This window comes from Hyaena hyaena, unplaced genomic scaffold (assembly GCF_003009895.1).
Source record: "Hyaena hyaena isolate Hyena2069 unplaced genomic scaffold, ASM300989v1 scaffold_143, whole genome shotgun sequence".
NCBI classification, from domain to species: Eukaryota; Metazoa; Chordata; class Mammalia; order Carnivora; family Hyaenidae; genus Hyaena; species Hyaena hyaena.
Window position 1 is genome coordinate 2,010,252 of NW_024080775.1, and position 27,947 is coordinate 2,038,198.

General features: G+C 35.9%; 1 protein-coding gene across 6 annotated transcripts in view; it reads left to right on the forward strand.

Moving 5' to 3' along the window:
- C2CD5 (C2 calcium dependent domain containing 5) overlaps positions 1–27,947 on the forward strand; it is a 101,916-nt gene that overhangs the window by 67,941 nt on the left and 6,028 nt on the right. For 2 of the 6 annotated variants that reach the window (XM_039238575.1, XM_039238570.1), the window contains 11 exons: positions 3,750–3,936; positions 6,388–6,552; positions 10,478–10,618; positions 12,591–12,654; positions 13,574–13,635; positions 13,845–13,943; positions 14,438–14,527; positions 15,224–15,311; positions 16,275–16,361; positions 26,327–26,377; positions 27,225–27,326. In XM_039238575.1, the coding sequence (XP_039094506.1) occupies positions 3,750–3,936; positions 6,388–6,552; positions 10,478–10,618; positions 12,591–12,654; positions 13,574–13,635; positions 13,845–13,943; positions 14,438–14,527; positions 15,224–15,311; positions 16,275–16,361; positions 26,327–26,377; positions 27,225–27,326 (1,136 nt within the window). The remainder of the gene's footprint in view (positions 1–3,749; positions 3,937–6,387; positions 6,553–10,477; positions 10,619–12,590; positions 12,655–13,573; positions 13,636–13,844; positions 13,944–14,437; positions 14,528–15,223; positions 15,312–16,274; positions 16,362–26,326; positions 26,378–27,224; positions 27,327–27,947) is intronic. The other 4 variants (XM_039238571.1, XM_039238573.1, XM_039238572.1 and 1 more) reach the window with 4 other exon arrangements.

The window sequence follows — 27,947 nt, forward strand, 5'->3', positions numbered from 1 at the left end:
GTGTATAATCCTCAGTGTCCTTGTTGATACTTTCTCCTTTTCTTTCTTTCTTTTTTTTAATGTTTTATTTCTTTCAGAGAGAGAGAGAGAGAGAGAGACAGCGTGAACAGGGGAGGGTCAGAGAGAGAGGGAGATACAGAATATGAAGCAGGCTCCAGGCTCTGAGCTGGCAGTCAGCACAGAGCCAGACATGGGGCTCGAACCCACGAACCGCGAAATCATGACCTGAGCCGAAGTCGGACGCTTAACCGACTAAGCCACCCAGGTGCCCCATTTTCTCCTTTTCTTAGTCCTTGAAGGGCCAGGGGTCTGGACCCTTTTCTCAAAGTTGTCTTCCACGTTGAACTCATCAACTCCTACAGATGTGCTTTCTATATGTCTTGATTCCCAGATTTATAACTCTAGTCCAGAACTTTCTTCTGAGCTTCAGACCCATATACGTTCACACCCTATTTTGATGTCTTGTAGGCATCTCATCCTTGTTCCAAATTCAACTGCTTTTCCTACTTCTTTCATAATAGCCTTCTTTATTTTAATGAATGATACCTTGCTCTGTCCATTTTTTCATGCCAAATATGGTATTCTTTCACACTGTCCTCTTTCCTAACCTCCCTGCATCAAAGTTACTTTACAAAGTCATGTTGAATTTTATTTTATAATACATATTAAGTTTTTATTAATTTTTTAATATTTTATTTATTTTTGAGAGATACAGAGAAATAGAGCATGAGTTGGGGAGGAGCAGAGAGAGAGGGGGACACAGAATCTGAAGCAAGCTCCAGACTCTGAGCTGTCAGCACAGAGCCTGACACGGGACTCGAACCCATGAACCGCGAGATCATTACCTGAGCCAAAGTTGGTCGCTCAACCAAGTGAGGCATCCTGGTGCCCCGTTTTTATTTTTTAGGTTTATTTATTTATTTTGAGAGAGAGAATCCCAAGCAGGCTCTGCACTGTCAGCACAGAGCCTGACATGGGGTTCAGTCACACATACTGTGAGACCATGACACGAGCCAAAATCAAGAGCCAGAGACTTACTTGACGGAGCAAGCCTGTGTTTCTGATATGTTTACTTTTCCTTTCAGTTTCCTCTTACATCTTAGACCTTCTATTTGGGATTGTTTTTCGTTTTCTTGAGGTATAGACTTTGGATCATTTATTTTGGTGAACTATTTTTGCTTGTCTGAAAATATTGACTTATCTTTGAAAGCTATTTTGGGCTACCATTTATTTTCTTGCAGCGCATTGAAGACACCCTTCCATTGGCTTCCAGATTTTCATTACTATTGTTGAGAAATAACCTATTAGATTAACTATTACTGTTTTGAAGGTAGCTGCCTGCTACCCCAGGCTATGTGTGAGATATTCTATGTATCTTTGCTTTTCTGCCATTTCCCTGTGAAATGTCAAGTATAGAATTTTTTTTATTCTAATTGCTATATATTGGGCTTCTTGACTGTGTAGATTCTTTCATGTGTTTTAGAAAAATTTTAGATATTTTCCTATATCTCATCTCTTCTCTCTTCTTGATACTATAATTAAAAATGTTAGACTTTCTCACTATCTCTTTTATATATGTTACTCTCTTGTCTGTATTTTCCATTTTTGTTTATGCCATATCTTGGATACTTTCTTATCTTTCAGTTCTTTGATTGTCTCTTAAGCTGTCTCTAATATCCTAGTAAGTTCAATAATTGGGGCTTTAAATTTTTGATGGTCTATTTTTATTTCTAGAAGTTTTATTTTGTTCTTCAAATTTAATATGTTACAGTCTATAATTGATTCTTTATCTGATAATTTTAATATCTGAAATATTTTTGTATTCTCTTATTTCTGTTTATTATTTATTGTGTTTCATTTCCTTAGAGTGTGATAGACTCACAGGAAGTTGCAAAAATGCTACAAATAATACGATGTACTCTTCCCCCAGCTTCCCTCATTGGTGACATCTTAAACAGCCATAGTAGAGTATCAGCTAGGAAATTAACATTGGTATAATACTGTTAACTATACTACAGACCTTACTCAATTTTTATACTTTTTAAAATTTGCGTTCATTTATGTATTTGTGTGTACATGTATAGTTCTGGGCAGCTTAATCCCACAAATAGATTTGTGCAACCACCACCATAATGAAGACACAAACTGTGTTCTGTCATCACAAAAGAACTTCTTTATGCCATTTCCTTACGTTTATACACCCCCCACTACCTCTTGCCCTGGTCCTGTGATGCTAATTTTAAGAAGATTTTTTTTAAGTTAATTTATTCTGAAAGGGAGTGAGTGAGAGCACAAGAATGTAAGGGGCTGAGGAGAAGGAGAGAGAATCCTAAGGCCCCATAGTGTCAGTGTGGAGCCTGACATGGGGCTTGAACCCATGAACTGTGAGATCATAACCTGAGCTGAAACCAGGAGTCAGACACTTAACTGACTAGGCTACCCAGACACCCCAGCTTTTAAGAAGATTTTTAAAGATAAAACATGTATCCAGTTTTTTGTGTTTGTTTTAGGTAGGAGGGAGTAGTGCCCATTAGCAGTTTTCAGAGTGTAGTCCCTGGACCAACCAATAGCATCATCATGCTTGGGAGAGCTTGAAATGCAGATTCTTGGTCTCACTCCAGACCTATTGAATCAGAAACTCTGGGCACGGGCCTAGTCATTGTTTTCTAATGAGCTCTTGAGCTAAAGTTTGATAACTACTAACCTGAGTAGCCTGGCTTGCCAGTTTTGGGATCTTTCCTTCATCTTTGCTGCTACCATTTTAGTCTAAGCTCTGATTGTTACCTAAATTGCTGCCATCCCCTCATTAATTCTGCTATCCTCAATCCATTCTCTGTGTAGCAGTGTAAATGATATCCTAAAACATCAATTGGATTATGTTACTACTTAAAACCTACCTGGAGTTTCTCATTGCTGGTGGAATAAAACTCCTTACCATGACCCATCAGCCCCTAGCATGATCATGGTCCCACTTACTTGCACCTCATCACACCCTTGCTCACTTCCCTTCAGGATAGTAGTCTCTTTTTGCCTCTTCTAATATGCCACCTCCATTCCGTAAGTGCCTTTTTCCAGCGTTCCTGGTTCCATCTTGTCTTTAAGATCCCAGCTCAGGTATCTCACTTGCGAGGCCTTCTCTCTAGTTATTCCAACTTGCTTCACCTGTTTCATTTTCTTCAGAAACCTAATTTTTTTTCTTTTTTTTAGTTTATTTATTTTCCAGAGATAGAGAGTACATGCAAGTGGGGGAGGGGCAGAGAGAGAGAATCCCAGGCAGACTCTGAGCTGTGAGTGCAGAGCACAATGTGGGGCTCAGTCCCGCGAACCATGAGATCATGACCTGAGCCAAAATCAAGCCAAACCCTTAACCAGCTGAGCCACCGAGGCCCCAAGTTTTGTGTTCTTTTAATGAGTAAATTAACTTTTTTCCTTTGCTATATTCATCCATCGTATGATCACATGGAGTTATGAAACCCAAGATTTTAAATTATATTCCGTAGTGATTTTGATCCATACTTTTTTCATTTCTAGAGACATTGAGATTTTTCTTTTTTATTAAAATAGGGACTTTTAGTAAAAGCATACACAGTGAAAAAAATAACAGAAAAGATTATTGATATAACTTAATAAGCTCATTTGACACAAGTCAATGTTTTATTAAGCACATTTATAGGAAGTTTTAAAACTTGGACATTTTTTAAGATGGTACCAAGAATACTGTCCAGTGACCAAATTATTTTCCTTAACAGGTTATGTCGCTTAAAAAAGAAAGCACAGGCAGAAGCAAATGCCACAGCTATCAGTAATCTGTTGCCATTTATGGAATATGAAGTGCATACTCAGCTAATGAATAAACTAAAACTGAAAGGAATGAATGCTTTATTTGGACTGAGAATTCAGATCACAGTGGGTGAAAATATGTTGATGGGCTTAGCGGTAAGTTTAGATGTTTTGGTTTTGTTTTATAATTCCTGTAGTTGTAGTAGATTCTGTTTGTGTGATTCTAAGTCTTTAAAAAAAAAAACCTAGAGAAACTGGCATTAAGACCTTTAAGAGTTGAGGACATTATAAGAAGTGAAAAATCTTGTGATAACTTTTAAAAATATATTTTCACATTTATTATTTAAAATAAAATTATTAGATAAAATTTATTTATATTTATATTATTATATTTTTATATTCTGACCGTAATCTCAATAGTCAAGTTTCTCAAAATATCATGTATTGGCTTGTTAGTAATTTGGTCATCACTGTTCTGGACTTTATTATTTTTTTGGGCAAAATATGTTATTTTTTTTGGAAAATATTAGCATTGCTGACAGGGTTTCTTCTCTGCACTGTTAACATTTGGGACTGGAAGATTCTTTGTTTTAGGAGCTATCTTGTTCATTTTAGGGTGTTTAGCAGTCTTTCTGACCTCTGCCCTTGCTAATGGCTTCCCTCCAGTGTGACAACAAGAAATGTTTCCAGACATTACCAGATGTCCTTTAGGAGGCAAATCATTTCTGAGGGGAAGGACCACTGTGCTAAAACCATCTTTAGTTGTATGGAGAAAATAAAGCAATACATATGAAACACTGCTTAATGCTTGCTTACTGCTGGACAGAATAAAGTTTAATGCTGAATGTACACCTGCAATCAGCAGTAGAATGTGGAATAAAGATTGTGTTTCTGAAGTGCTAATAAATTGTGAGGTGATGGAAAGCTCTTTATCTCAGCTTTATGTTCACCTTGGCTTCTTACAGAGTATGTTCTGACTAGAACGTTGTCTGTGGGGAAAGTAAGAGTTGTCTTTATAAGTAGTCTGAGACCCAGAGAACTGGATGCCTGCAAAATATATATTGATCAGGGGCGCCAGCGTGGCTCAGTTGGTTGAGCTTCCAACTTTGGCTCAGGTCATGATCTCGCTGCTGGTGGGTTCGAGCCCTGCATCGGGCTCTGTGCTGACAGCTCAGAGCCTGGAGCCTGCTTCAAATTCTGTGTCTCCATCTCTCTCTGCCCCTCCCCTGCTGGTACTCTGTTTCTCTCTCTTAAAACAAATAAACATTAACAAAAAAACAAAATACATATTGATCAGATATAAACTGATGAGCAGTATTTATGGAAATCCTGTCATATTTTAGACACTTTGCTAGCTAGAATATTTGTGATACTGACACTTTTCAAATTGGAATTCTCTGCCATCTTTCTGACATGCATAAAAATTTAATTTTAAGAAATTTATAGAACTTTTATTTTTACTCAGTATGCACTTGTAGATAAAATGCTAACTTATTTCCTGTTCATACATTTACAGATGTGTAAATTTTTGCATGTAGGGGAGAATTGTGCGATGATGATAAACTAATCTGGTAATCATGATTTTTTGACAAGAGAAATTTATAATGATTAATGAAAGTAATCTGGTTTATATTAAAATATTTGAGATCTAGAGTAACTTGGGAAGAAAGTATTCATTATAATTCATTCATCTAAAAACTCGCATGCTTAGCAATTATTATAAATGTATAATTTGAGCTGAACACAACACTGTTATTGGTGGGTGTCTTTTATTGGTGGGTGTCTTGTTATTGGTGGGAACTAAGCTTGATTTAGATTTAAAAACACTGTGCCAGCCGTATCAATCACTTCTGATAGTTGTGCCCCAGGAAACTAGTTTGTGGTGCTGGTGTGGATCTTTGTGTTGTGGTTTAGCCTGTGCATTTAAATCTCAAGGTCTCAAGAGTAGCTTCCTTGGTAGTTGAGATGGATGCCTGCTGGGTGCCTGGCACTGTGCTACCCCAGAAGGAGTGCAGTATTATCTTTATAAGAGGAGAAAACTGATGCTATGATACATTGAGACTTGTCCAAAGTGATATGGTTGCATGTATTGGAACTGGATTTCAAATCTAGGCCTGTCTTGTTCCAGAGTCTGTTCTCAACCATTCTGAGCTGTTACCTCGGTAGTGAGTGCAGTTAAGAATGTGCTAGAGATTGTGTGCTGGGGCTTCACGTGGCAGGATGACCTTCAGAGACTGGGTCATAGACATGGTCATGGACGCTAGTGAACAAAATAGGAGGGCACTCAACTGACTGAGCCACCCAGATGCCACTAAGCTGGTTTTTGAATGCAACTTATTGTTTACAGTCATAAAGTAAAAATAAGTGCAGTGAAAAGTAGCTCCTTCTTTCACTGCTGTCCCCACCTGCCCAGGTTTCTCGCCAGAAGCAACCAATTCTTACTGCCAGTTATGTATCTCTGTGCTCTTCCAACATACAACCAAATGTGTGCACTGATGCTAATGATCTTTTTCCTCTAAGGCAAAGACATCTTTCCTAAATATGAAAACTTAAGGACTGTTACTCTTTAGACATTTTTTCTTATTATTTCCCCATTATCTTTACAAGTCGGCCACAGGTGTGTATTTAGCTGCTTTACCCACGCCCGGTGGCATTCAGATTGCTGGGAAGACTCCTAATGATGGCTCCTATGAACAGCATATATCTCATATGCAAAAGAAGATAAATGACACCATTGCTAAGAATAAAGAATTATATGAAATCAATCCTCCGGTAAGTAAAATAAATCTACATTGTGAATGCATAAATTCTTGTTTAGAGGTTAATATATTTTGGGGTTGTCTTATGTTGGACATAAAAATTTTTTTTTTTCACTGTTGAATTTTGCTTTCCTAAGTACTCATTCTTTTCACCTCCGTTTACATTCATTCTCAAATATCTCCTTTTAGAGAGATGATTTTGACTGCCTGATTTGAAAATTATACTCTCCCATCAATTTTTGATATTCCCTAATCCCCTTCTGTGTTTTACAGTTTTTTATTTCTTTTATATGTGTGTGTGTATGTGTAAACATAAAGAAATAGGTTTTTGACTTTAGTAATTGCTTATTACTCCTAGTAAAATGAAGCCCCCTTGGGGCTGTATTCCTGAGGCCCAGAACAGTTTGTCCTACTGGCCTCTTGATAAATATTACTGAACGGTTAAATAAATGGTTTAGATGTTCATTTTTAGTGAAAAGAACGATTGCTTATCTATGATAAAAATGTGAAAGAATACACCATTTTTTCACTTTCAGCTTCTTTTTTAGAATTCATACCAGTCACTTCAATAGCCCATCTTTTACACCAGGTATGATGAGTAGGTATCACAGGGCTGCCTTCTCTGAGGATGCCTTACAGCCAGAGTCTGAATTGAAAGAAAGAAGTGTTTGAGTTAGAAGGAATCTGTTTTTCTGAGTCTCTGATAATGAAGTACTTCTGTAAAAGGAAAGTGTTTAGATGACATTATTATTGTTTTTTTTTTTATTATTTGATTTTACACACACTGCCAAATTTTGGTTGGTTGTCTGGGACAGTGATCTGTATTCTAGCTGCTGACTTACAGCTTTCTAGCAAAGTTGTTAAGCTGGGAGGAATTTAAACAACTTTTTAAAAAACATTTATTGTTGAGAGATAGAGGGAGACAGAACATGAGCAGGGGAGGGGCAGAGAAAAGGGGAGACACAGAATCTAAAGCAGCTCCAGGCTTTGAACTGTCAGCACAGATCCCGATGTGGGGCACGAACTCACGAACTGCGAGATCATGACCTGAGCCAAAGTTGGACGCTTAACCAACTGAGCTACCCAGGCGCCCCAAGCTGGGAGGAATTTTAAAGATGTGACCTACAGCTAGCTACACTGTTAAATGTGGTAGTCACAGGTCACATGTGGCTGTTGAGTACTTAGTATGTGTCTAGTCTGAATTGAGATGTACTGTAAGTATATAATACACACTGGATTTTGAAGACCTAGTATGAAAAAGAATATAAATTATCTCATGAGTGTTTTATAAATTGGTAGCATGTTGAAAATGTAACCTTTTGGATATAGTAAATTAAATACAATACTTTATCAACATTTATTTTATTTCCTTTTTATTTTATTATCTGTGACTTGCTTTATATTTATATTGAACAGTGCTGATGTAGAGAGGTTCTTTAAATTCACTAAGAAAATTAGTGTGTTAGTATATTAATACTTAAATAGCCTCTATAAAAGCTTTCTGCACAACACTTTACTGCTTATTTACAGTACATTATTTTTTTTATAATTATGCTTTGATATTTGAACACTTTCTAAGAGTATTTATGCCTGTTGGGGAGAATGATTTGCACAGCTTTATGTTAGGACTTCGTGATATAAGCTGAACCCTTTTGCTTAACAATATTTATCAACTCTGTACCTCCATGCTGACCTCTCACAGGAAGAATAGACCCCCCTTCTTTGTATTCCTCTTGTACCTGCATGTGCTGCTTTCACAGAGCCCATTATATCTTATTGCACTTAGTTTTTACATGTCTGTCTTTCTTTAATAGTGTGAGCCTTTTAAAGTCAGAGACATATTGGGGCGCCTGGGTGGCTTAGTCGGTTGAGCGTCCGACTTTCGCTTAGGTCATGATCTCGCGGTTCGTGGGTTTGAGCCCCGCGTCGGGCTCTGTGCTGACTGCCAGCTCGGAGCCTGGAGCCTGTTTCAGTCTGTGACTCCCTCTCTCTCTGACCCTCCCCTGCTCACGCTGTCTCTCTCTCTCTCTCTCCTAGAAATAAATAAAACATTAAAAAAAAAATTTTAAAAAAAAATAAAAATAAAAAAAAATAAAGTCAGAGACATATTTAGAACATGTGAATTAACTCACTTCATCTATTCAATAAATATTTATTGAGCTTCTGTTCTAGAAGTACAGTTTAGAGGAAGGAATAAATCTGTTATGAATCTTAACATTTCAGCATATACAGATTTTTTGTGTTGAATAGAACCATATTTCAAAAAAGACTAATTAATTTATGAATTTTCTAATATGTCTCTCCTTATTTCAGGTAGTGAATGAATGAATACGTTACAGTCTTCCAACATAACCTCCCAGAATTTGACAAAGTCAGTGTAGTAGGCCACTCCTCACTCATATTGCAATTTTGTCTTTTCAATTTTGAAGACGATGTATGCCCACACTGAAAATGTGAATCATTGTGTTTTTTCTCTTAGGAAGGTAGCTCCTGCTGCAGTGAATGCCCATGTTTGAGTTTTTTCCTCAATATTGAAAAATCTTTCTAATGCAGGGGTGTAGTACCACTTAGATGGAGAAAATTGAGTCAACCAAAGATGTCAAAATACCTTAGGTACCCATAGTGGAACCTCACTGCGAACTTCAGATACATTAAATCCCAGATAGTTGCTTTATTGGGTCCATGACATAATGAGCAGAGGCATAACCGAGTTATAAAAATTATTTTAATGTTTATTTATTTTTGAGACAGAGAAAGAGAGACAGAGTATGAGCAGGGGAGGGGCAGAGAGAGGGAGACAGAAGCTGAAGCAGGCTCCAGGCTCTGAGCTGTCAGCACAGAGCCCGACGTGGGGCTCGAACTCATGAATGGTGAGATCATGACCTGAGCTGAAGTTGGACACTTAACCGCCTGAGCCACCCAGGCGCCCCAAACTAAATTTTAAACTACTAAAAAAATTATTAAAGAAGGGTGTTGTCTAGTGAGAAGAACATTGTATTCAGAGTCAAAAGAACTGATCTAGCTCTGTTCATCGCTTAAACTAGTTTTCAAACCTGGGCAAACTACTATTACTTCTGAACTGCAGCTGTTATTGTGTGGTCATCATAATAGGCACCCTGTCAAATTTATACAGGGCAACTTTATTTGGGGTATAAATAAGAGAAATGAATGTGAAATTACTTTATAGGTAGCTTATTTAGTAGCCTATTAGCACAGCAAATCTGCACACATATACACATTTATCGTAGTTCTCATTTTATTACATGGCACTTCGAAAAATTACCACTGGATAAGAAAAGGTATAAAAGGTTAGAATCCATTTGGGGAACTACATTTTTGATGATTTCTGGGCTGTTTAGGTTTTTAAATGTTGAGTAAAAAATACCACGATGGGCATGGAGGAGGGCACTTGTGGGGATGAGCACCGGGTGTTATATGGAAACCACCTTGACAATAAACTATCTGTAAAAAAATAAATAAACAAATAAAATAAAATAAAAAAGAAAATACCACGTGAACTGGGAGGGCTGCTGATTTCCCTGCTCGTTGTGGTGTCCTCTCTGTACACTAGATGTCAGTGTTGCTTTGCCATGTCTGTGACTGTATGTTTATGGGTTAAGTGTATCAAGGCTACTGTTGTGGATCAAAGGAAATATCCGTGTGCTCTCTCCAAGGTTAATTAGTCATAAAAGTTATAATTAAATATAGATTATGAATGGATTTTACAGATTTTTTTCTTCACAGATGTTTATTAATATAAAAATTTAAAACCAAACTGAAGTATACACATATCAAATCATTATGCTGTATACCTGAAATCAATATAATGTTATATGTCCATTATACTTAAGTAAAAAGAAAAGACTGCAGTTTATAAAATGACCCCAAAGCTGAAAAAGACAGTCTTATGTGATGTAAAGCAATTATATTTCTTTCAGGAAATATCCGAGGAGATTATAGGATCACCTATCCCAGAACCTAGACAACGCTCAAGACTTTTAAGGTCTCAGTCAGAAAGCTCTGATGAAGTTACAGAATTGGATCTTTCACATGGGAAAAAAGATGCTTTTGTTTTGGAGGTATTACTGCGTTAGACTAATTAAGGGTTTTGGAAGATAAGATGTATATTTTTACAATCAGATCCTAAATTGATGCGATGTGATTTTGTATTATTACAACTGCTATAAATCTATTTAAAAATGTTATTATAGAAATGACCACAGACTGGAAAATATCAGAACTTGCTAATATATTTTTTGTTCAATACCAGATACAATAATGCAGGTAGTTCTGGAAGAATACTTCCAGATAGGTTAAAATTTAATGATGCTAAGATTTAAAAAAGTAATGCTAGATATTGGAGCTGTTTTTGTAAACTTGAATGAATTTAAATAAGAAATTAAAATGCTATTCTTTCACTTACTATAATTATTATCTACTTGCTTCAAGTGTTATAACATGTTACTATAATTGCATCCCTTTTTACATGTAATATGATAAGTACTGTGAATTCTGAGTGTAGTGTTTTCTTAATGAATTCAGAAGGTATAATTGAACTTTGATTATGAGAATACACTCAGAACTTTTCTAGAGAATAAAAGTGACACGGAAAATATATGGGGCTCCCTCTCTCACAAATCTATTCTCTCTGTTCTCCCCTATAAATGGTTAACATTGAAGGATGATCTTCCTTTGATATTGAAGGAAAGGAAAATAAATGAAGATACTCAGAAATGTTCTAGTAAGGTGCCAGTTGAGAGAAAAAATCAGATGCCTTTATTTTAGTAAAGCAGGATGTTGATGGTAGATTGTGTTGGGATGAGGTTGGAGGTTTGAACAGTCTAGAACACTGCCCATGAATGTGCTCAGGATGTCAGCCATGGAGGATGCATGAGACTTAGCTGAGGTGAGGTTGTTAATTTGTAGAAAACTCAAACTGTATGGATGTGTGCCTGTTTATTATATTTTTCTGCAGCCTGAGAATGAAAAAAAAAAACAACATGGAGGTTGGTAAAAGAATATGTCAGGCTAAGGAGTAAAAGGTTCCAGGTCCAGGGTACTGTTTGGAGTAGTGTTACCAGGTGTACTGTGACTACCTGTAGTATCAGCACCATCTGGGATCTTAGAAGAAATATAAATTCTGGGGCCCCTATTTCAGACCTGGCCCTTTCAAGATAGGGCCCAAGAATCTTTCAACAGATGATTCTTAGTCTTACCTGAAGTTTGATCTGGAGTATTATTGATCTTTCTGGCCCTGGATCCTGGCTAAGTAGAGAAGAAAAGGGCTTCAGATCTAGGTAGAAGACTGAGAACAAGGTGCAGATTCATGAAGTAAGAGAAGAAACAGACAGGAAAGACATTGTAGTTGGATCTGGTGTGGAAAGTTTTGGGGAATAGCGGGTTGAGGTATGGTATGACCGTGGGTAGCGAAAGTAAAGTTAAAAATGGTTCTTGAAATCCCAAGGGTAATGTGAGAGGATGACTAAAGTATGTGAGAGTCAGACCCCCAATGTACAGATGAACGTCAGTCTTTGTCTAGTTGGATATTTTCACTATTAATTATTTACAATGAAATATTGTGATATAAGAAAAACAGGTTTTGGAGTTATTATTTAATAGACGTGCCTTTAAATTTATCCTGATGAAATTCAATTTTAAACCAGTTTTGTATTTAAGGTGAAAGGTCTTGTTTTTTTGAAATTGTTCTTTATTAACTAATACAAATAGAGATAATAATTGCTTGTGGTATCTTTGTAAGCTTTTTGAAACATGTCTCATAAAGGCTTGCTAAAAGTCTCTTTTTTTCCAACTGAATATACTTTATAATGTGAAATATTTACTTAGAAGTATTTGTAATAATTACTGTGGAGAAATTTACAGATATTAAAACTTTCTTTTTCAAGTTTTGTATTTTAACTTAGGGAAAAATAGCTCCTTTTTCTTGACTCTTAATGTTTTCTATTTAGTAAGTAAGAAGAACAATGATATTTTTAAGTTTGAAATTACTATGCATTTATACTTACATAATGGCTCTAATCTTTTTATTTTCAGATTGATGACACAGATGCAATGGAAGATGTACATTCTCTACTCACTGATGTTCCTCCCCCTTCAGGTGAGTGGGAAAAACTTACTTTTTTTTTAATGTTTTTATTTATTTCTAGGAGAGAGAGAGACAGCGTGAGCAGGGGAGGGTCAGAGAGAGAGGGAGTGACAGACTCTGAAACAGGCTCCAGGCAGTCAGCACAGAGCCCGATGTGGGGCTCGAACCCACAAACCGCGAGATCATGACCTAAGCGAAAGTCGGACACTTAACCGACTAAGCCACCCAGGCGCCCCGGGAAAAACTTACTTTTGAGATGAGACTAGTTTTACATGTCAGTATTTTAATTCATCATTATTATAGTGCTAACTTTATTTTAAAGGCTTTATCAGTATCACATCTTGTCATGTGCTTTGCTGCTCTAAGACTAAAAACATAGTTTAAAAATACTTATGTTAGAACTTAGGTGAACTAAGGGGGCACCTGGCTGGCTCAGTCAGTAGAGCATGTGACTCTTTTGTATTTAAAAAAAATTTGTTTTTCATTTTAGAGAAAGAGAGGGGCAGAGGGAGTAAGAGGGAGAGATTCCTAAGCAGGTTCCATGCTCAGTGTGGAGTCTTGGAGCCTGACGCGAGGCTTGATCTCATGACTCTTGGATCATGACCTGATCTGAAATCAAGAATCTGACACTTAACTGACTGAGCCACCAAGCATGCGGAGCATGTGACTCTTGTTATTGGTTTTAAGTTTGAGTCCCTCATTGGGTTATAGAAATTATTTAAAAATAATCCTTTTATGTTCATACATTAAAAAAAAAGAAACCAAACTGATAATTTATTGAGATAGTCTAAAATCTATTGAAGGTATAACATTTTAGAAAAAACAGTAAATAGATCTTACAGTTAGAATTCCATGTAATAATTGAAAAGTGTTACTCTTTAACATAAAATTGGTGGTTATCATATAGTTTAACTATGATTTATTTCAACAGGCTTTTATAGTTGTAATACAGAAATTATGCCTGGTATAAATAATTGGACATCAGAAATACAGGTAAACCTTTTATAATTTTAAGTAAATACAATGTATGTGATTTTAGTGAGTTTCATATGTTTTCTCCTTGACCTCCTTATTGCAGTGAAAGTGTTAGCCTTCTTCATACCACATTATTTATTATTCATTATTTGGCACTTTTATCAACTGTTAACAGCATTTAGTTAAAAATAATAAAATGACATGCTATTATATCTCCCCATATTTAGATGTTCACATCAGTAAGAGTAATCCGATTAAGCAGCCTTAACCTGACTAATCAAGCCCTTAATAAGAACTTTAATGATCTCTGTGAAAATTTGCTCAAGGTATGAATCTTTTGACTAACTGTATTTTAGTTAAAACTCCTAAGAATTATGAAATTAAAAAAGAAAGGTATATGTATTGTCTGGAATATCTTACACAGTTGTGGGCCGAATTATTTTCATTTACATACTATATTAATTTTAACTGTCATCTGATGAAATGCTAAAGTGTCCTCTCCATCTGAATATGCCACACTATTGATGACATATATTTTAAGTTATTTTATAATTTTAAGCTTCATATAAATCTATTGTATATGTATAAATTTTAAAAAGCCTTTTTTCTTATATTATTTTTATGACTTATTTTAAATCTTACTGTCTACTTAAATATTTAAAATAATCTTAATGTAAGATTACACAAAATAGAAGTAGACTACCTTTGTTTTAATCTTTTAAGTGTTCCTTTTGCCATGGTAAGAGTGCATGGTAAAAAATCAGTTTTTAAAAATGTTTTGATTAAAAAGTAGTGATTACTAATATTTTCTGTTGTATAGAGCCTGTATTTTAAACTACGGTCTATGATCCCCTGCTGCCTTTGCCATGTAAATTTTACAGTATCCCTGCCTGAAGATGAATTAATACAGGTAATTAATAGTCAAATTATTATTATTGTTATTATTATTTTTAATGTTTAATTTATTTTAAGAGAGAGCGCACAGGCAAAGGAGGGGCAGAGAGAAAGGGAGACAGAGAGAATCCCAAGTAGACTGCGCAGTTAGCACAGAGCCTGATGCAGAGCTCAAAGTCCACAAAACCATGAGATTGTGACCTGAGCTGAAACCAAGAGTCAGACGAACCAGTGCAACCACCCAGGCACCCCAAGATTCAGTATTATTATAGAAGATTTCTAGCTTTTAACTGATCTGTTTTAATATTATAAATCTACCAAAAGTGAATAAGTATAAAGGATTTTGCTTTAGAATATTTTTAAACATATTAGAATGAATCAGTTCATGAATGTTTTACTTTTCTGAACTCTAATAATCTAAAGGTAGAATCGTATTTCCAGCATAGGATGTGTACATATGTGGGATTTCTCCAGTCGCCATATTTTAGAGAAGGTACTTGAGCTCTTTCAGGAATATCTAGGTTTAGGTATACATGTCGGACTCAGTTGTAGGGTGGATATCTGAGATTATTGGTAATTCTGTTTGAGAGTCTTAACCAAGAAAGGCAAATCAGCCAGTTAGTATAAATTGTTCCATGGTACTAAAGAAGGTTGTGAGAACCTTATTGTGGCAATGGTTATTTTGCTAATCATGTTGTTTCTGTAATTCTAGGTTACAGTCACAGCAGTTGCAATAACTTTTGACAAAAATCAGGCTTTACAGACCACAAAAACACATGTTGAAAAGTCATTGCAAAGAGGTAAACCTGTGATGGATGGGAACATAGTTCATGTTTGTCTACATTGTAGTTCAGTGAAAAAGGTAGATTAAACAATGACTTGTTTCTTGAAGGAAAGATACATCACTTTTTCTGTCTTTATCAAGGTAACTTTGTGGACAGGAAGAATGTGATTGACTTGGTATTTTCACATATAAATAGGTGGTTCACTGGTATTTATTTCGATAAAGAATGCTTCCGTTTTTTAGGCTTAGATTATAGTATATTAGTTCTATAGAAATTTATTGATTTCTGTCCTAGAGTCTTTGGGGATGTCCTCAAAGCATCTGAGAACCTACTGATGCAGTAAGCCTCATGTATTTTTCTTATGAAAGGTCCCATAGTATTCAACAGATTCTCAGACTTGGCCTTTATCCAGTAAAATTTAGGAAGTGCGATCCTTAATATATTCCAAAGAAACTCATTATCAAAAACAACTTATGTGTTCTGAAAAAAGGGAGAGGGAAATAGTGTACTTTCTAAAATTTAATAACTTACCTGATAAATGAAATACTCATGGTTAGTCTAAAATTTTACATTCTACATGTAAAGCATGAATTAACGTCAAACAGAGATATATTAAAGATTGTGTTCAGATATTTATCAAAGAAGATAGAAAGTAACTGTTTTATATATCACAGAACCAGTATAGTACAAAGAGTAGGATAATAATTGTTATTGAGTTGTTATTAATATTGAGTTCGTATTAGTATATGCTAAGAGATTTATGCTTAGGATTTTTTCTAAATCTCACAACAGTCCTAGCAGGGAAGAGAGCATCTCTCAGTATTATGTAGGTGAAAGGTTTCTGTGGGAGAAACCAAAAAGAAAATAACCAGAATAAATTGGATTAGGGGGAAATATATATTTTATCCCAGATTCTTAATTAAAAAAATTAATACTAGATCATTACTAAATAACTATAGTGTTTTCTTGCCTCTCAAGCCTCTACAGATAATGAAGAACTACTGCAGTTTCCATTGGAGCTCTGTTCAGATTCACTTCCTTCTCATCCTTTTCCACCAGCTAAAGGTTGGTTAAAGTGAGAGAAATGCAAACACAAATCCTAGTTTCTCATTCCTTTGACTTCTTCATTGTAGGCAGTCTTACTTAATCTTGAGATGAAGATTTATTCTTCATTCCCTCATTGTCTGTTTCTTCATGTTCATACAGGGGAGAGAATAATATTCCTCCTATTTTAATTTCTCAATCTCATCGTAAATTATTAAGGTAATTTTTCATGTGATACTCCACTCTTATACTTCAAATGTATTTCAGTTTTATTTTCAGAGATCTGGATTTCCCAAAGTAACTATTCACACATGGTGTATTGATACTTTTTTTCTGTCTGGTAAAGTTTGTTTTTTTCCAGCAACAATTGAATCTTTTCAAAAATTTTTAGATTTTTATGGACAATAAAATACTCATTGTCTTCAGAAGGTATGTGGAGAGGTTTAGGTGGGGTTAGTACAAATAAAAAAAGAGATGAGCTATCTTTTGAAAGTCTTGGTTATTTTTTGAGGATCATTGTTATGTACTTAAAAGATACTGCCCTATCGTCAAATGCAAAGTGATTTTCTCTTAAGAGCAATACATCTACATAGATCTGTACAATGTTGGAGAAAAATGGGAGGTGGTATTTTCGATTTCTCTTCTGACTTCAGGGCAATTTTTTTTATAAGAATTTTCAGAATTACTATACCTTATTTTATAGCATTACATATACAATAAGTGTAGTTTGTGTTTTTTCATGGTTGTCTTTTTTTTTTTTTACCCTGAGAAGTGATGCATTTGTTATTCCAAACCAAATTGGTTTTTCAAATGTTTACATTTTATAATGCAAGGGAAATTTTTAAGTGATTTATACTTATCAGTTATTTTATCTGATACCAATTAATTATAATACAGAATAGTGTAATGTTCACATTGCAGGTGTGTCTTTAATTTGCTTATAGTCTTTACTAAATCATTACAAGGCCTGTTTATCTATGTATATAAATAGATCCTGTCTCATATTTTGAAGATGAAAAGATAAGCTCCTTTCAGAGTCTGAACTTTCTAACATGGTAACTGTGGTCCTCTTTCTTTTTTAAGTTAAAATTCTACGTTAGAACTCAATGGAGAATGTTAGCATAGTTCAACTCCTTGAAAGAATAGAGAGGAAAAATCAAATCCAACGATAAGATGAGTTCAGATGTATCAATTAAATACAGTTTCCAGAACAAAAAGAATTGTGAAGAATCTTCCTTGAACTGATTAGATGTCTTTTTTTAGCATCTACTTTATACAGAAAACTTGTATTTAACTTAAACAGGGTTGTTCAGATCACCTTTAGGTGTCCTTTTGTTTATCTTTACCCTGCAGTGGGTGGGGTGGGGTGTGGAGGGAGAACCAAAACCAAAGATCTAGTCACAACCACAAAAAGACTTGATTGGTTGCTAATCTATAGGAGTATATATTTGTGAATATGGGGTTCTTTTAGCTTAATTTTACTGTGTTAATCGTTACTGATTTCTGCAGAAAATTGGATTTAAATTCTATACATTTGTCATATCTATATTGATAACTTGCAGTTTCTGCAGTAGCTTTCAAAATGTTTTCAAAGGAAATTAAAACTAGTGCTTGTTGACATCATGAGTCTATTTTGTTTTTTGTTTTTGTTTTGTTTGTTTGTTTTGTTTTTAATTTCTAGGAGAGAGAGAGACAGCGCGAACAGGGGAGGGTCAGAGAGAGAGGGAGTCACAGACTGAAACAGGCTCCAGGCTCTGAGCTGGCAGTCAGCACAGAGCCCGACGCNCCTCCCCCCTCCCCCCGTCAACCCTCGGGTTGTTCTCTGTATTTAAGAGTCTCTTATGATTGGCCTCCCTCTCTGTTTGAAACTGTTTTTTTTTTTAATGTTTTATTTATTTCTAGGAGAGAGAGAGAGAGTGTGAGCAGGGGAGGGTCAGAGAGAGAGGGAGTCACAGACTGAAACAGGCTCCAGGCTCTGAGCTGGCAGTCAGCACAGAGCCCGACGCGGGGCCCGAACCCACGAACCGCGAGATCATGACCTAAGCGAAAGTCGGACGCTCAACCGACTAAGCCACCCAGGCGCCCCTGAGTCTATTTTGTACAAATGATACTCTGAACTAAAGAACAAGGAAAGAAGACTTTAAGTAGAATAGTCATATCTGAATAGTATTTAAAATACCGCAGTTCATTTTGGGGAGTGTGGAGAAGGGCCCTAAGGTGGAGTAATAAAGTAGCAGACCTGGGTTCTCTTCTCAGATCTGCAACTGATTAAGTGTGAGAACTTGGGCCAGTTAACCTCTAAGAAGCCAATTAAGCCTCAGTTCCTCATTTGTAAAACGTGAAAGGATTAAGATTCTCTCTTAGCCTTTAACTCTGATTCCTTGGGGTTCTATAGCGACTGATTCTTCAATAATTAACATGTCACTGTTATTAAAAACATAAATCAAAAGCTAATTCATCAAAATCAGACGCTCATGTTTAATTAAGTTAAATTAAAAATTTCCGAATAGCTTCAAATCTGTTAAATGAATAATTTTTAAACTCAACTTCTCCAAACCATAGTTTCTTCATAGGTGCTCATGGCCTTCTAGGAGGCAGGGTCAGCAGGGAGTGAGGGGAAAGGGGTCTCTGGACCCCCCCTACCTCTGAACTAGAGCAGCTTCGATTGAGTGTGCTTTTATGTATTGATTTTCTGTATGTGGTATTGTTGTAAGAAAGAGTTTCAAAACGTTTGAAAACCACTGAATCAGATCATGCTACCGTCATCATCGTCTTCATAATGTTTACTAGCATCACATCTAATACTAATATATATGAAACTATTTATGCTAAGTACTTAACTGCAAAAACTATGTATTTTTCCTTGACTATTACATTTTAGAATCATCAGTAAATACTAAAAAGTTTACCTGTGCCTTTTTGTGAATACTTTTGTAAGTGGTAGTTTCTGTTGCATGCTTATTTATTGTCTTTGCTTCCTCAAGTCTTTTCAGAAGGACATGGGTTATACTAAATATACTTGAAGAAGTTAACACAAAATATTTTGGAAAATTTGAGGATAGGATGGATTTTGAAAAGGTCTGAAGAATGGAATGATAGAGTGTAATACATGAATGTAGTAATTGAGCATTGTAACATGAAGGGAAGTTTTAAATAGAGAATAGAAATACCTGACAAAAGTGAAGCTTAGCAATTTGGAAGTAACAGGCAAGAGAGAGAAAGGTAAAGAGTACTAGGAATAAATGCTCTAAAAACTTCTTGACTTTCTTGTATGCAACTACAATAGGCTTAGAAGTCAACTACTAATATTGATAAATAAGTAAATATATAGTTTTATGGTTTTTATAGTTTTGTTAAAGTCAGCTAAACTGATGAAGTTTTCCCCTTTTTTTAAATTCTGAAAACTTTGAATCCTAATTTAGTTTTCATGTTTTTACAGATAGGGTGATTTATTAAAAATTGTTATTTCTTTATGTTGACAGTAGTTTCAAGTGCTATGCACAGTATATTTATTAATACTTCCATCTTTTAACTTGTAGATAAACCTTTCCTTTTTTGTGTTACTGAAAATGAGTGAATACTGTGTGAAAAAAAATATGCTTCAATTATGTGTATTCTAATTCACTGTGTAGAGTAAGCCTGGGCCTGAATTGTCCATCCATGTTCAAGTTTTTCCTTTCACCTTTTGTTATATTTGGTTTTGTTCCTCAAAGTAACAAAATAGTTTGATGCAGGTCTCAAATTTATGGCTGGTTTGATTACCTTGCTAGGTATCTTGATTTTTCTGATTTGAAATATTAAAAGGTGCTGAGCCTGAGTAATTTCTTCCAGGAAATTATCATGTGGAGGTCGTCAGAATTCTTTGATGAATATTATGAGGAACATAGATGATGTGGCATCAACATAAATTACTTATATTTACATGAGTCTGTATTATGAGAAAAAGGATAGCAGATGTTTTATACCACTCTCATAATGTTTTTTCCCATCATTAATATCGATACTTTTCTAAATATTTACTGTCCTACTCTGAAATGGTTTTAAGAGACCATTATATATATAAATATATATTATGTATATATAGATACATATTATATATACATATACAAATGAATTTATATACATAAAGGCATAGAACAAATACAGTAACAATAGGAATGTGTGTGAAAGTAATCTGGGTAAAAATTTTAAAATATCAGTAAGATTTTTCTTGTAGGCTGCAGTATATCTCAAAACTTTTATGCATGTAGTTTTTATAAAAGGTTAGCAAATTATTTTCAATGTATGTCTAAAGACCTAAATCTCAATATATTAGGTACCATACTGTGGACCTTAAGATCTTAGACAAATGTATGTGAATCATGTGCCACTACAAATATATGTCAAATACTTTATAAGTTTATGATAGGATAATAGTTTTCATTAAAATTCTGAGAGTTTAAGGATTTTAAAAGGTTTAATTAAGTCTACTTAGTCTTTATATACTGTCAAATGAAAGTGTATAGAAGAAAAGTCTTTTATACCTAACTTGATCCTGCTTTCATTTTGCTTTGTGTGCTGGGGGGATACCCTCCTGTTCAATGGCATAAGCTGTAGGCTGGCTGGAGTACCCTTTGCATTAAGCAGCTGCTGATTACTGTGATGAGCAGAGGTCAGATTCTTGATTTCCATATTAAACAAAACAAGTTGGCTTAGACCGTCAATACATTACACTCCATAATTAGAGGTTCGCATTTGAAGTTTTTGTCTTTATTTTTATTGAGGCTATAAGGGTTCTTCTTTGTTAAACCAAATTTGGTTTTAGAAGATAGTTTAATTTTTTTTTTTTTTAATTTTTTTTTTAATGTTTTTATTTATTTCTAGGAGAGAGAGAGACAGCGTGAGCAGGGGAGGGTCAGAGAGAGAGGGAGTCACAGACTGAAACAGGCTCCAGGCTCCGAGCTGGCAGTCAGCACAGGGCCCGACGCGGGGCTCGAACCCACGAACCGCGAGATCATGACCTAAGCGAAAGTCGGACGCTTAACCGACTAAGCCACCCAGGCGCCCCGATAGTTTAATTTTTTAAATTGAATGACTTGCCTCCCATTATTTTAAACTAGCCATTTGAAATATAACCCTATAAAATCTACAAAGTTAGCTTTTATTTTATCCTCACAAATAATGGCTCTAAATTCTTACAACTATTACATAGTTCTTTACACTAGCTAAAAGTACCTTTATGTATTAACAATTCATTGCATGTCTGTTTTTTCTTTCTTCTTAAAGTCTGTTTATGTTACTACAGCCAAATGGTAGCAACAATAACAAACACTGAAGTTCTCCATGTTACTGATGGCCCTGACCCTCAGTGGGAGGTCCTGAAAGGAGAGAGATGCTGAGGGGAAGAAGATTGAGAGGAAAAGAGAAACTGCAGAGTGGAAAATATATGAGAAACTCATCCCAGATATGGGAAGGAAGGAAGAGAGGGAGGGAGAGGCATAGGAGAAAGAAAGGAAGGAAGGGAGGGGAATGGATGGAGAAGTAAGGATAAGGAATCTGCTTCTTCAAGGCAGCTTGAGTTCAGTAAAATCCAGAGTTTGCGGAAGAAGGAGTAAGCAGTAAAGAAAGTTGAACTGAGTTACTGGGTTGTTTGGAAGAGAAGATAGAAAGGGTGGGATAGAGAGGAGACGTGAATGCTTAGAAACAGGCAGGACAACATAAAATGGGCATTAAAGAGGACAAGTGGTTTAGGCTGTTGTACTCCTTTAATTATATAAGGTGGAAGCTTTATTTTTTATTATTTTAAAAAAAATTTGTTAATGTCTATTTATTTTTGAGAGAGAGAGAGAGAGTATGAGCAGGGGAGGGTCAGAGAGAGGGAGACACAGAATCTGAAACAAGCTCCAGGCCCTGAGCTGTCAGCACAGAGCCCGACGTGGGGCTCGAACTCACAAACCGCGAGGTCATGACCTGAGGTGAAGTAGGATGCTTTACCCCACTGAGCCTCCCAGGCGCCCCAAGTGGAAGCTTTAATGACCCAAGTAGAGAAGCTAATTGCCTTTGTCATCTAATGTACATATTGTGATGATAGTGAGTTTTTCCCCTAGTGGACTGTTGAAGCTGTTTGTATTTTTCTCTGTGCTTTAAATATATATATATATATATATTTTTTAGCTATACTATGGCAATTTCATTATCAATCCACCAATATTTGAATATCATTATGGACAAGGTTTATACCGAATATTTATACACATAATTTATTTAACTCAGTCATTAAGCCAGATTTTATAGTTATAGGATATAGCTAATCAGTGTATTATAGAGTGATAGAAATGCTGAAAGAGACATAAAGCTAAATTTTGATCATAATAACTTAAAACTGAGAGTGTTTAAATAGCTAAATAAAACATACGTTTTTAAAGACTTAAGATTGCATACGTATTTTTTTAAGTAGGCTCCCTGCCCATCATGGGGCTTGAATTTACAACCCCTGAGATTAAGACTTGCTTGCTCTACCGACTGAGCCAGCCAGGCATCCCATTTTTTAATCTGCCAGAGAATCTTTCGAAGTTTCAGGGACTTTTTTAGTTTTGGTAATTTTCTTAAGATGACCAGATAAGATTATCTCAAGTAGTTTTTAATTATTCAGAGCAAAGATGCTCTGTAGATTCTAATGTGAATAAGTTGTCAGAAAAGTTAGCAGTCAGTGTAGGGCTGTATCACTGCCAGTGGATACCTTTGTCATTGGTTGTGACGAGTTATTTAGGAGAATGGAAGAAGTCTCAAAATTCAGAAGCATTGGAGCATGTATAATTGAGGGAGGAAGAGCCTTGCCACATTATTTTCTGTTTATCATCAGTATGCTCATTTTCACTCAACTGCTTTTAACCTAGGTTAGTCTCCCGCCCCACACTGATAGGGCTTGTTAAATACTCTTAAGAGTGTACTAAGAGAATAATAAAACTTTATTTTCTGTTTGCCTTGCTAACTTTCTAGGATTGTTCATTTGGGGATAATGAAGCCAAATAATCATTTTCTTGTATCCAGTGGAAAAGGAAATTTTAAGAGAAGTGAGCTACTATGTGGCTTGATTGAGACTTTCTGCAGCTAGAATGGGGATACATCCCTAACATAAGAAGTGTTTGTCTCAAACTTTTCCACATAGATATACAAATCGCTGGCAATGGGCATTAGCTACTCAACAAATCTCAAAAGATTTTAATAAGATTTTTACTCCTGGATGTGAAATATGTTCTGTCTCTCTCTTTTTTAATGTTTTATTTATTTCTGAGAGAGAGACACAGTGTGAGCAGATAGGGCCAGAGAGAGAGGGAGATACAGAATCTGAGGCAGGCTCCAGGCTCTGAGCTAGCTGTCAGCACAGAGTGTGATGCAGGGCTTGAACCCACAAACCGTGAGATCATGACCTGAGCCGAAGTCGGAAGCTTAACTGACAGAGCCACCTAGGTGCCCCTCTCTCTCTTTTATTAAAGTAGGGGCTTAGAGATTGCATATACGTTTATTTCTTTTTCACCAGAATTGCTAGTTTGCTAGTGAGCTAGACAACTAATATCTGCAGTACCTTCTCTTTTGCAAAGCTTATTACCTTGAAAGCCAAACTGTAATTAGAGGAGCAGAGTGACTAAAAATCTGAGGTCCTTAGATAAATGAGGTATTCAGATGTCTGAGGTGCCTATGTTCATCTGTTCCAGGACCACCTTATCTTGGACCTTTTCTCTGTGGGAAAAATTAAGATCATAGCAAGCATGTTTAATGAACCAACTATCTTGAAGTGAGATAAAAAATCATCTCCCTTAACCTTTTCTTAAGAATATCTGCAATTTAAAAACTTTTTTTCCTCAAATGTTAATTCAAATATATACATATATGAAGGCAGGGAATAGACATTTCCCTTGTTCCCCCCCCCCCCCCCACACTCTTTGTAAAAATTTTTTGGGAAAAGTAATAAATGTATGCGGTAAAACATTCAAAGCTTATGAAAAAATCAAATAGTCCAAAATCTAGCTCCCTTCTCCATTCATTTACCTTTTCAAGAGGCAACTACTCTTAATCAGATTTATTGTCTGTCTGTGCAGAGATATTCTATTTATTCTTTTAAAAAAAACAAATATTTTACAGATCATTGTGTACCTTTGTGTTTTTTTTCACTTGATACGTAGAGATGGAAACAGATACTTTCTACATGTTTAAGCTCTTTTGATGGACATTTGTTATTAAATTACATGCAGTTGCTAGTCACTGGGGAATTTCATATTGCCCAGATAATACTGAGTTATAGAAGATAATTTCATGTTAGTAATTTTCGCATTTGTTAAAGCTTTTGACCCCTGTTCCCTCATTTTAAAAACTTTCACAGAGTTCCTAAGGTCAAGTGTATTTTCTGTGAGTCTCCACTCCACAAGTCTATACTACATAGGACATAGGAGAGCCCCGGGACCCGCCCGGGGTATGGGGGCTTAGGGTAGGCATTTGCTGTCCCACCTTCTGCACGGTGTCTGTTTCAGTCCTGAGCTAGCTGTTCCTGAAGATGTGGGAGGCCTCTGAATGTCCGTTCTGTTCTAGTCTCCTTCCTGTGGGTTCCTTCTCCTCCTGGACTTCTAAAACTCCTCAGGAATCTGAGGAACTGAATCAGGGAGGACTCTTCCTGTCTAGATCTACAGTCTTGAGGGCATGAGGGTCAAGGGCACACCCACAGCATGGTGTCTCACAGTCATTTTGTGGACCCTACCTAGTGAGTCCTTTTATTAAACAGCTCTGTATTGTAAGAGAAATGTCAGCCACTATACACTTTCCCATATTAACTGGTGGTCACTTGCTTTATAAAAATGGGGAGAGAGAGTATGCATACTTCCACACACTCAGTTAGCAAGAACCTGTCCACACCTTATTTGATATAAGGTTTAACTTCATTAATTTAAGAATATCACCAAAAAATTAATAACACATTAAGCAGAAATAAAAATATGTTACTTTATGATTTTTTTAAAAAAACTGGATGATTATTCTCAGAAGTTTTTTGTAGTGCTGTTTAAATCCGTACAATACTTTATTTATTTTTTTTTTTAAGTTTTACTTATTTATTTTTTTAAATGTTTTATTTATTTTTAGGAGAGAGAGAGACAGTGTGAGCAGGGGCGGGTCAGAGAGAGAGGGAGTCACAGACTGAAACAGGCTCCAGGCTCTGAACTGGCAGTCAGCACAGAGCCCGACGCGGGGCTCGAACCCACGATCCGTGAGATCATGACCTAAGCGAAAGTCGGACGCTTAACCGACTAAGCCACCCAGGCGCCCCTAAATCCGTACAATACTTTAAATAGCTATAATAAAAATATGAAATACTAGGGAAAATTCTGGATGGTCTTTTTATGAGATTCCTGGAAAGGGAGTGATTCTAGTTTGGGTTCCTAGCCATGTCTGTGGAGAGTAGTTTTTGGTTCCACAACGTCTTAATGCCACCAGAGGGAACTGTTGACCGTGAAGTCCTTGAATGAAGGGGGTTGGTAGTTAGGGGGATGGTTATGGCTAGTAAGCAGCTTGTGTTTATCCGTGAGACACAGGTCATTGCCTTGTCTGCAATTTTCAATCTTACTGGCTCCTCCCCCTCCCCAAATATTTCCTTTGCAAGTTTCATTTTAGATTTTCTTCTTAATTTCTCTGCATAGTTTTCTCATCCTGCTTTCATCCTACTAACATTTGTTACTATGTTAATATTTTCTCATGTCTGTAATATTTCTGAAACTCTTCTTGTGTTACAATAACAAGTAGTTTTCCTTGACATGCTATTTATTAACTGAGCTAGTTTTCATATATCAGTAGAAACTGCATTTAAAACCTGAATTCTTCTATTTGGTTTGCTTTTATAATGAAGCCATAAAGATTTCCTCCTATTCATCTGGCTTGTAGAGGGTTTTGACAAACAGCAAAGAAGAGATGCTGGCTTGTACTTAGCATCCAAGCTAATGTTGTTCATATTGTCTTATTAGAACACCTGGAGAGTGCAAGTTCTAACTCAGGTATACCAGCTGCACAGAGAGGTGAGTTTGTCTAATTAAGCAAATAGTCACCAAAGGTGTGAAATTCTAGTGTGGTGGTGCATAAACATACAGACATTGGAGAAATGCACTGGGCAGTGGAATAGACACCAAAATGTTGCTTTACTGTAGTTGGAATGTGCTGTTAAAAATATTAATTAACCTAATATTTAAGTTTTTAGCATCTTAATAGTTTTCCTGTTTCCAAGAATAAAATTTTTAGCTCTTTGACATTCTTTTTAGCTTAGTTGTAGTAAAAGCTATTTTACTTAAAAAGGAGAACTTGTTAGACCCACACCTGCCTCCCTACTTCGTGTTGTCAGAAGCTTTGTTGCCAGAATGAGACATGAAGACAGAATAGTGACCAAAATGACCCTTTGGCCTTTCTGTTACCGATGGTAGAATGTGTTTTAATAAAAGATAAGTCAACCAGTGATTTTTTTTTCATTGTGTTCTTCAGCATTTGATCCTCATTATTTTTGTTTTAGGGTAAATGTAAGGGTTTAAAGTCCTAAAATATAGACCGTTAAAACTTTGTAAAGTAAAAAGAATGGGAAGTATACGGTCCTTGCACTGATATTTTGGATAGGCCTTGCTTCCATTGCCCCTAAGAGACCACACAACTCTGACATCACCAAAAACGCTCAGCCAGCTAATTGAGAACTTGGTTTCGGACAAATCAGTGTCTAAAGCTTGACTCTTTACTATCTCTCATATCTGACTTGAAAAGGACCATTCTTTTTCTAAGTTACAGTTAAGTTACATCATCGGAAGGAGTGTTATGACGAGTAAGAGACGTCATCCATATTTTTTCTTTGTTTTTTCTTTTGTTTTCTGTCTGTGTTTTCAGCAACGTCAGTTGATTACAGTTCCTTTGCAGACAGATGCAGCAACTGGATAGAGCTCATTAAACTGAAAGCTCAGACCATAAGGCGCGGATCAATTAAGACAAGTAGGCGGATGTTTCTACCACATTATGATCTGAGAAGCATATCCCTGATTTCCCAGTGGTGAAGGCTAGACCTTTCTACCCTGTAATAACATTGCCAATGAATCATGTATTGGAGTGTGAAAGCTGCAGACTCTTAATGGTCACTTAGCAAAAGTTATTGAAGGGCCTTTAGATTTGTTCATTTTAACTGTAGAATAATGTTTTAAAATTTTTATTTTTTGTGAAGGTATTCTTAAAAGTGTGTAGATATTATATCCTTCTAAAGGAAGGAAATTATGAGCTCTCTTATAGAAGAGATACTCTTTAAGGACCCTTGCCACTGTGTAGTATATGGCATCTGTTAGTTTACTAAGAGTGATAAAGAGGGCTAACAGAATGGAGGTATTTCTGGATAGAAAGTAGTAAACTCTTAGCTCACTGCTGGAATCAGGATCATTACTTACATGTTCTTTATACTCCATGTGTTTTGATAGACTTTGAGATAAACGTATTTGACTGAAAGAATTTATAGTACATTAAAAGAGAAGAAACAATGTTTTAGAGGAAAGATCACAGGATATGGAACCAGCCAGATCTGGTTTGGGATCCTAGAAGTGTCATTTTAATAGCTGTGTGACCTTG